This window comes from Microchirus variegatus (genome assembly GCF_963457635.1).
Source record: "Microchirus variegatus genome assembly, chromosome: 17".
Classification (NCBI taxonomy): Eukaryota; Metazoa; Chordata; class Actinopteri; order Pleuronectiformes; family Soleidae; genus Microchirus; species Microchirus variegatus.
Genome location: NC_139818.1, coordinates 4,638,910 through 4,648,978, shown reverse-complemented (window position 1 = coordinate 4,648,978; position 10,069 = coordinate 4,638,910). Strand labels below are relative to the sequence as shown.

The window sequence follows — 10,069 nt, the reverse complement described above, 5'->3', positions numbered from 1 at the left end:
AAGTAACTCATTTTTATTACATAAATAAAGTTGACCTCAGTCTGCTGCTCTGGCTCTTACTTACAGATAAGTCAGTTTAAATAGAGGGCGGGTTCAATCTGTGACTCACCCCGTCCTGACACTCCCCGCCCAGGCTTTCACGGGAGCGCGCCTCCCTCCTCTGCTCTGTCGTGAACGACGCTGTCACGCTTTACTACCAAGAGGGACGGAATTCCAGGGAGGAAGTTACTGATATTGGAAAGGGAACAAGACTTCCAAACTTTACCAAACTAAAGGAAGAACGGAAGAGAAGCGGAATAAGAGCAGCTCCACACCGAGGACATGGAGTAGAGGCAGCGGCGGCTTGCAGCAGATGGACGCGGTGAGAAGTTTGCTGTCTGTCGGGGCCGCGCTGCTACTGCTGCTCGGAGCGACAGGCGCGCGGGCCAGAGAAGGTTAGTCACACACACGCACGCACGCACGCACACACACACACACACACACACACACACACACACACACACACACACACACACACACACACACACACACACACACACACACACACACACACACACACACACACACACCTATAGTACCTTACAAACCTCCCCCTCCCCCGCTCTCTCTCTCTGCAGTGATCACACTTGTCACTCACTCACTCTCTCACTCACACTGATTTTCTACTTTTTCACAGTTAAGAACAACAAAACAACAAAAACACTTTTTACCTGTTTCCACTACAGCTGAATTGAATTGATGTTTTTATATCCATGTCTATTTGATGATTTGATTATTTGGTTGATTATAAAAAGTTAATTATACTAAAAAACAGATAAATCTTTCTACTACAATGAGCCTTTATTTTGTGGACACATTAACGGGGCTTCTTGAATGTATCTACGACTCACAGTGACCATGCAGTAAGTCATACACAGTGATCATGTACTGGGAGCATTATTTGGTTGGGATATTGTTCTATCAAGATGTGCTCCCCTGAAATGTTTAATCAAGATAAAGGTTTATCAAACATGCTCCGCCTTTATCTCCGTTTATAACCCAAAACACATAAATAAACACAACATATTAACTGCCATTTGACACCGGGATCAGTCTTTTTCTTTCATGATTGTCAACATTGCAGATTATCAATCACAATGGCGCAGATTCTGCCAATCTCTGCATCATGTTTATGTCTGTATGTTACACAGCATCAGAGCTATCCTATTGGTCAGCGTCCAGGAGCACGTGGTATGTGCGTGCGTGCGCGCACGCTTGTTTTCAACTGGCTTAGCTTGACTAAACATTAGCCGTTAGCTTGGAGTAAAGGACGCCAAATTGGCACCCGTTTCTATTAGGGCTGTAACGATACACAAACTCAAGATTAGATTTGTATCACGATTTTTGACCCACGATTCGATACATTCCACAATTTTAAATTTAAAAAAGCAAACATTTTATTTAAACAACATTTACTTATATAACAACTTAAAGGTGAAGTAAGTAGTTTATAGTGCCATCTAGAGGAGAGGCTGAAATTTACAACAAAGAACTGCTGCTCTGCTCACCCCCTCCCTTCCCTGAGCGCTACGGTATCACTACGAAAATGAAAGAAAAACTATTATACAGCGACTAGACAATGCAGGAGCACATAATATGTATAAAAAAGTGGATTTTGGGTTATATAAACCCATAAATACTACACATTGTCCCTTTAATGTAACATTTAATAACAATATTTTGGAACACTGTGAACAGATTTGAACATAAATAAATAAATAACCAAAGATTTCTCTCTTTTCTGTAACGAAATAATACTGTTGAAAAATACAAAGTAATGATCAATCAGACTGGGATTTGTCCCCAAAGCATGCTGGGAAGTTTAGTTCTTCATGAGAAGCAGTTTTGTTCCAGTGGAAATAACGTTGCTGCGTTTTAACTGTGTTTGGTGAACATAAGAATGGTTTCTGACCTTTCTGGGGGTATGCAGCATGTCTGTGTTTATTAAAGTTAGACATGGTTTTATGACGCTTTTGTCGCTGCGTCTGACGCTAACCCTGGTACTGAGGACATCAGTAAAGAAGAGATTAACACGATTAAAAAACATAACGCATTAATGATGACTGTAATTAATTAATCACAATTAAAGCGATAATTTGACACCCTAATAAAAATAAGTTTGGTAGCACTAACAGCTCATATCATGTGGCTGACTGGAAAAATAACTGGGAGTTAGAAAGTGCGTTTCGCGATTCTGTTTTCAAAGTCACGACATAGGTTTGTGGCTCTGAGTATCGCGATTTCGATACGCATATCTTTACAGCCCTAGTTTCTATAGAAGTCTTCTACAATAGACACACGTGAATAAGTGACAATTTTGTATTCGCGAATTATGATGAGTCAGTGAGTGACAGCGCGAACGAATCACATCCTCCAGGAGTGAGTGAGAGAGGCAGACAGTTCTTCTTACTAGTCATTCCCTCCCCACTCGTTGCACGTTGGCTGGCATCGTTTGCCGAAGATTCACGAGTGAGTGATGGCGTCGGCGAACAACTTCACAAGTGATTCACAGAACGCGGCAGTTTCACTCCCGGCCGCCACGATTGCTGCTGAGCTCAACTGAACTAAGAAAGGAACGAATCAATTCATGAAGTGATCCCAGTCAGTTCACGAATCGTTCATGAACGACACACCACTATGATACAGAAATTGAATATTCTATTGACTCATCTCATGTTGATTCATTTAGTCATACATTGTTGTCATGTTTGCGTTTTGATGCCTGCTGCAAGTCTAATCTCCTCTGAATTATGTTGAATAAAAATAACACAGTAGTTCCAGTGGAGCAGGTGAGAAATGTAAGAACCTGCTCTACAGCTTATAGACACCCACACCCACACGTTACATGCCGGTTCACTTTGCACATAGTCAAAAACAAACCAACAACAGTAACCACAGGCACTGCGTTGTTCACCAAGGATCATGAGGGTGTCAATTATTCACTTGTGGCTCCAAAGAGGACATTGTCTGATAAAGGGGCCACTTGTCCCGCTGGAGAGCGAGTGCATGCCAGTTACACTGCACATAACTGTGAATCCAAACAAGTGTCTATTTACTGGCTCGTATAGAACTAGATCAGGGGTGTCAAACATAAGGCCAGCGGGCCGGACCTGGGCCGCCAGTCGACTGGGTCAGTACTACCGAGTATTTGCATAAAATCAAACAGTACCAGGAATCGGTACTTGAACGCATCCTTGTAACATTATCCAAGTGGAAGAGTAGGCGATTTCCTAAGCTAACTTGAACGCAGCACTGCTCGCAAAGAGTGTGATGACGTTGTTTGTTAACGTCCGTCATTCATTGGCTGCGACGTTCGAGCGTCATGACGTCAATGTGCTGCGTTACCGACAGTTAGCTCCGGTGTGGCTAACAACAGCGCTAGGCAGTTTCAGTTCGTCTGACGCTCTCTGTGCGTTGCTGTCATTAGGGCCCTATGAAATCCGTTTTATTTTTTTCCAAATTCCGTTTTATTTTTTTCCAAATTCCGTTTTTTCCGTTTTAATTTTTTAGAATTCCGTTTTTTCCGTTTTATTTATTTTTTATTCTGTTTTTATTTACCTTTTATACTTACTTTACCACCATAGAATGTGTGCTTTTTGTGTCGGTGAATAAAATGTCCACTGAAATGCAACTTTCTTCTTGAATCCACTAACTTCTCAATTGTTCAATTGTTTTGACTTAAGTTAAATCCTAATTAAGTAAATGCCAGTGAATCTTAAAACAAGCCATGCAATGTTGGTCACATTTAAGAGTAAAATAATTAACATAAATAAAAAAGTGGTAGTGCCCCTTCATCTGGTGCAGACGGATTTCTGCGCACCGCCCCTGCGCTGTACTTTTCTCCCTCTCCTGCGCCCTGCGCTTCTCCGTATCCGACTGGATCGTTTCTCTACACGCATTATTACCCCTACAACTCTGCAATTAAGGGAATAACAGATGCGTCAGATGAGCCGATGTCTTTAGTTAACTGTTCAAAGAGAGAGAATGTTCTCTGGTGTGAAGTGAAAGTCGCGGGGAGTTCATAAGTTTCACTTTTGCGCAGAGACTTTCCAGCATTTAACAGACGATGTTCCACAGTTTACTCGCCGTGTTTCGGCCGCCGAATTATCGGTGCATTCCTAAATATAACATCTTTATTGACAATAAAAATATAACCGTAATAATGGCGTATTTGATGGTGTGACTTGAGTTTCAATCGGCACCTGGACAAGGAGACGCTCGCCGGTTACATGCTGGCGCAGCACACTTGTTCCGTGGTTTAGAAAAAAAAGTGTATATAAAGTAAATAAACAAGCGACACGCACTGGGGGAAACCCTGACCGGGTGAGTGTTTGTGAGGAGATGCACGGGTGGTGCCACGAATGAGAGTTCCCCGGAAGATTTCTCCAGACAAACGTTCCTTCTCCTCACGATGACAGCATTTCAGTCACATTATGTCAATTTCCGCGATATTCCGCGTTTAACATTAGATTCCGTTAACACGGAAATCATAGGGCCCTATGTTATTTTTAGGCATTGTTGTACGGTCCAACATAGTTATATGAACTGTTGGCGTGTCTTCGGCATTATTCATTTCCGTGCCCGAAAAAAGAATGATGCCGTTAAACGGAACGTTAGATGGGCACACGGACGCTTTTGAGCGCCACCCGCCCCAATTAATACAAAGAAAAAAGTGGACTTATTATTACTTCAATGTCATTTTGCGATGAGTTTACTGGTCCGGCCCCCTTGAGGTCGGATTAAGCTGGATGCGCCCCCCGGACCAAAATGAGTTTGACACCCCTGTACTAGATTAAAAACAAGCAACAGATGAATTATAAGTGTTAATAATTAATTTCACCTCTTTATCTCACCGTTTCTGTTTTCAAAGTTACGTTTTTGTTGCTTTGCAACAGAGAACCAAAGAAAACTGGATCTTATTCTAATTAAAGCACCTGTTTAATGTATTAGGGACACACAATACCAATTTTTTGTGCCTCATTCAGACGTTTTTAAAGTATGACGCAGTTAACAACACTTTGTGCCATTTCATTACACAATTCTCTGTGCAACAAATATTCTTCAACCATAAATAAGAAATAAACAGTCAACGACATGACTGTCGTCTCATTCTTATGAAAATAGTGAAGCAAGCAATATATAGGATTTTTGGATTGTATCTAGGGATGAACCGATTTTTGGGGCCGATTTTTTCAAGAAGTTTGACCTGCCGATACCGATTTTAGCCGAAACCGATTTAAATTTTTTAAACCACTTTACAGCATACAGAAAGATATATATTTTTGCATATTTTCTTTAGTAGAACATTTTAACATGAAAATAGAAATACAATCAGTTCACATCCAATATCCAACTAAAAATACAAAAAACGAATCACTACCTGTATGTGTAGTTTATTTAAGTTTAAACATATTTCACAACATACACAAATAACTAAATGAACTAATGACCAAGAGCTCGCTTTCTCGCTCGCTCTCTCTCTCGTTCGCTCACTCTCTCTCTCGATCGCGCTCTCTCCCACCCCGTGCCAACAATGACTCGCGCTCTCTGCTCACTGCTCTTTAAATGACAAACAAACAAATGCTGAGTGCTGTTCAAAAGTTTTGTGCAAGTGATTTAAAGGGACAATGTGTAGTATTTATGGGTTTATATAACCCAAAATCCACTTTTTATACATATTATGTGCTCCTGCATTGTCTAGTCTAGTATAATAGTTTTTGTTTCATTTTCGTAGTGTTTCAAAAAGTAATGTTAAATAACATGGTCGCGGGCCGCGGTTGCATAGCCACTGTTAGCAGCGAGACGGCATGTTTCTACCAGAGCCTGTAAGGACAAACGCGAGAGAACAAATCAAGCGTCGCTTTACTTGTAGCGGAAGTCCCGCCTCCACTCTCTCCGTTTGTCTGCTACGGCGGCCGTAGCTCGCCCTCTCCCTCGCCTCACGAACCTCATCTGCTGACACGGAGGAAGACAACGAGGATGACATTTGACCAGCTGAGGATACCGTAGCGCTCAGGGAAGGGAGGGGGTGAGCAGAGCAGCAGGTCTTTGTTGTAAATTTCAGCCTCTCCTCTAGATGGCACTATAAACTACTTATTTCCCCTTTAAGGTCCTGACTCTTGTCCCAAATATGACAGGCTTCGTTCAGTGATTAAAACAAATGAACATCAACATTAATGAAACGTTTACATGCAGAATGCTCACTCGCAAAGCACACAGCAGCACTGCTGCTGTGCGGATGTTGTGTAATCAAATACACCGGTATGGCGGTATATTAAACATTTATATCATAACGGAAAAAAACGGTATTCGGTGTGAACCGGTATATCGCCCAGCCCTACACTCTACTACATGTGCATGTAGCCGCGTGCACGTGTGTTGCTGATGCTGCGCGATTTTCTACACTGTACTACTTCATTTTAGGCTCAAAAACATGGCTGTAATTATTGACTATCAGAACAGCAATAATAAAAATGAGGGGCAAAAAAAAGAAAGAAAAGCGGACTCCGCTGGAACGCGTGTGTCGCCACTCGCCAGACGGCTCAGGTTTTTGAACCTGCGCTCATTAAGTGTCCACCAGAGTGAAGTACAGTGATCCTGACTGGGTGAGATGCCGTCTTCATTTGTGTAGCGCTTGTGTTATGTCCCCCACCCCCATCCTAAACTTAAGCGCAACCTCGTTCGCACTGCACGCACACACACACGCTTGGACGCGCACATCCACTCGAGAAAACGAGCCGGTGACGCGCGCACCATCATGAGAGTGCAGAGAGCCTGGACAGCAGGATCACCTTTTCGTGCACAGCTTCCTCAACCTCCGTGGTTGTGAAAGAGAGTTTTTTTACTTGTAATTTTTTTGTCGAGGTGCGCACGTGTCGATTGTCGATCGATTTGTCGACAAAAAAGTCCCATCCCTAATTATCAGCCCACTATCCGATCCAGTGTTTCTAACCAGTATCATACCCATACTGACACAGTATCATACTGGTTCATTTTCATGAAATGTATTACTAAACTAGCTTCCTCAAATATCAAATTAGTAGTCAGTTATAGAAAACTTGGATTCAGAGTGAAAACCTTTTTCAAACAGACACAATTCAATAAGGGCTGGAATATATATATGGATATTACATCTACAAGACCAGTTGAAAAAATAATTTACATTTTGCACTGTTGGAAGGTTCTAAGTAGTGCTTCAAAATGCAAACAGAGGAAATGGGAGTGATTTATTACAAATGAAACTGAAATAGTAGGGATGCACCGATCCACTTTTTTTCACCTCCGATCCGATCTCTGAATTTGGATATCTACCGATACCGATCCGATACTATTCCGATATGGATGCTCTGTTTGCTTTAATAATATTATCATCATCATTATTATCATCATTTGATAATAAAGGTTTAATCAATTCCTTTATACAGGCAAGTATAATATGTACGACTTTTACAACGTTTACAGCGACTTTACAGTGATTTTTTATTTTTACAATTCTGTTGCACAGAGTGAGATCAGCTAACTTTATTTACTGTGGGTGGAGAGTCTCTCTCTCTCTCTCTCTCTCACACACACACACACACCCATAAATGGAGTCACAGACGAGCTGTGAATGTTCAATCTCCAAACAAAACATGATGCCGGCGTTTAAAAAAATAATATTGATGAAATCAGCCAATGGCACGCTGCGAGAGGCCTTGCTGATGCAGCTTAATAATCCGACCGCTTTGCCATCAGGAGACATGACAGTGTAGATACCTGACAGAAAATGGCAATGAATCCACATTTTGCAAAGATTTAGACTGTGTTCTTAAATTTTTGATCAGCTGATGAACAGCCTATTTCAGTTAAATGGTTGCTTCTTACTCATACATTTTTTTTGTCTCACTCCCATTTCTTCTTTTTGCATTTTGAAGCAATACTCAGAACTAGGGATAGGACTTTTTTGTCGATAAAACGATCGACAATCGACACATGCGCACCTCGACAAAAAAAATAAAATAAAAAAAAGTCGAAGTGTCACAAACACGTAAAGTTCACGACCAACGAGGTTAAAGAAGCTTTGCACGAAAAGATGCTCTCAGATGATGGTGTGTGAGGACTACACAAATGAAGAGGGCATCTCACCCTGTCAAGATTCTGCTCTCTGGTGGACACAACAAGCATAGGTTCAAAAACCTGAGCCGTCTGGCGACACACCTGTACCAGTGGAGAGAAAACTCTCTGCTCCGCTTTATTTTTCTTTTTTTGCCCCTCATTTCTATTATCGCTGCTTTGATGGTCAACATTGGACCCCCACCCCCGGCATTGCTGCTGCTGTAAAAAAGACAAAAAATCGACACATGGACCTCGACAATCGACTCTCAAAATGTCTTAAATTCCCATCCCTACTTAGAACATTCTTAATATCCAACAGTGCAAAATGTTAATTCTTGCAATTGTTCAGCTTGTCTTAAAGTGGACCTAGACCGGAACTTCCAATTAACGCTGTTGTTTAGTGTGTATCTACACACCTAGACACCTTTTTGTGTTTTTGACTTTTTCTTTTTAGCATATCTTTTTCATTTTTTCATGCATATTGTTCAAAATTTGCTAGGTTCTGTATTTTTGGGTGCTTTAAAAAATGTTCATGTGAATTTTTTTTTTAGTCCATTCTAAACAACTGTGACAAAAATACTCACGTTAACACACCTTTGCACCAAAGTGTGCTCATTGAAACCCATTCAAATCACTATTTTTGATCCTGCTCAAATATAAAGTAAAAAACATGAATAATCAAATTTTTTTACATCATTTGAAGCAAAAGGCTTTAAATGTGTGCTCTGACACATTTCCATCAAGATTACGTCATTTTTCTTTTTTTGGCACATGGAGAAAAAAGCTTTTTCTGATCGAGGACACTCCCACTAAACCCCGCCCCCCCTCTCTCCACATAAGGTCTGAGGCAGAAATTTTGTGTGAGTGTGTGAGTACATGTGTGTGTGCATGTGAGTGTGCGCGTGTGCACGTGCCTTTAACGTGCACAGTGCATTTACAGTGTGACACAATGCGTAAAAGCGCAGGTGGCTTTCAAGTGGCACCTTTTCCATGCCCTCCTTTCATGTACATTTTTTTTTCAAACTTTCAAAGCACCAAAACTTCACAGTACAGTCTCCAAAGCACCCCGACATCTAAATTGTGGGGTGCCAAAAATTAGAGCCAAAACAAACCCAGATCTGTGCACCTGTGCGCCGCGCTGCAATGATCACAGGTATACATGTGATGAGGTGTCTGTGCAGAGCTAAGGAGCATAGCTAGACTTTGCATGTCAAACCACACACAATGAAGCATCACAGCGGCACCACGGAGGCGCTAAACATGGTCATTGAAGACGAGCGCACGGAGCGCAATGCGTTCCATCAGCTTTGGACACCGACACAGCCGATGAAGAGTACTTCCCGGGGGCTTTCCCGTGTCCCACCAACTCCACTGACTCTTCTGACTTTGGGGAAGAGGTGACACTAGCGGACCTTTTATGGAAATCCAAAAACGGAGCGATCTGGGCACCCACAAACACCCTGACGCTCCAGTTCAAGCCTCCAGACTCAGGACTAACTGCAGAACCTCCCCGCTATGCCGTGGCCATTGTTAGTGAGCTGATTGACACTTTTTATTTATTTTTCACCACGGAGATCACAAAACTTATCATGGAATGATCCAAACTGCATGGGAGAAGGACAGTGCCCGAGTGTAAGGACCTCGATAACCACCACCGTGCGGGCTTAGTTTGGTCTCCTTCTGTTGGCGTCTATTGGGCAGCTGGTGCGCTGCAGAAACAAAACCAAGGACAGAGAGGGTCGTGTTGGACATGACGAAGGGGCTGGGAGGGTGACTGTGACTATTGATCATTTATTTTCCTCATTTGAGCTGGCAGAGGAGCTGCTGCGACGAAAGATCACCATCTTTGGCACAATGCGTAAAAACTGACCAGAGCTTCCCCCTCAGCTCCCTTCAGCTCCTCCATCTCTCCATTTACTCACACCCTGCTGTCCTA

The 10,069-nt window shown here is 42.2% G+C and overlaps 1 protein-coding gene across 1 annotated transcript in view; it reads left to right on the top strand.

The window, feature by feature from the left end:
* Positions 1-234: 234 nt before the first annotated feature.
* erbb2 (erb-b2 receptor tyrosine kinase 2) overlaps positions 235-10,069 on the top strand; it is an 82,267-nt gene continuing 72,432 nt past the window's right edge. The window contains exon 1 of the mRNA XM_083904383.1: positions 235-434. Coding sequence (XP_083760509.1) covers positions 353-434 — 82 coding nt within the window. The 5' untranslated portion in view covers positions 235-352. The remainder of the gene's footprint in view (positions 435-10,069) is intronic.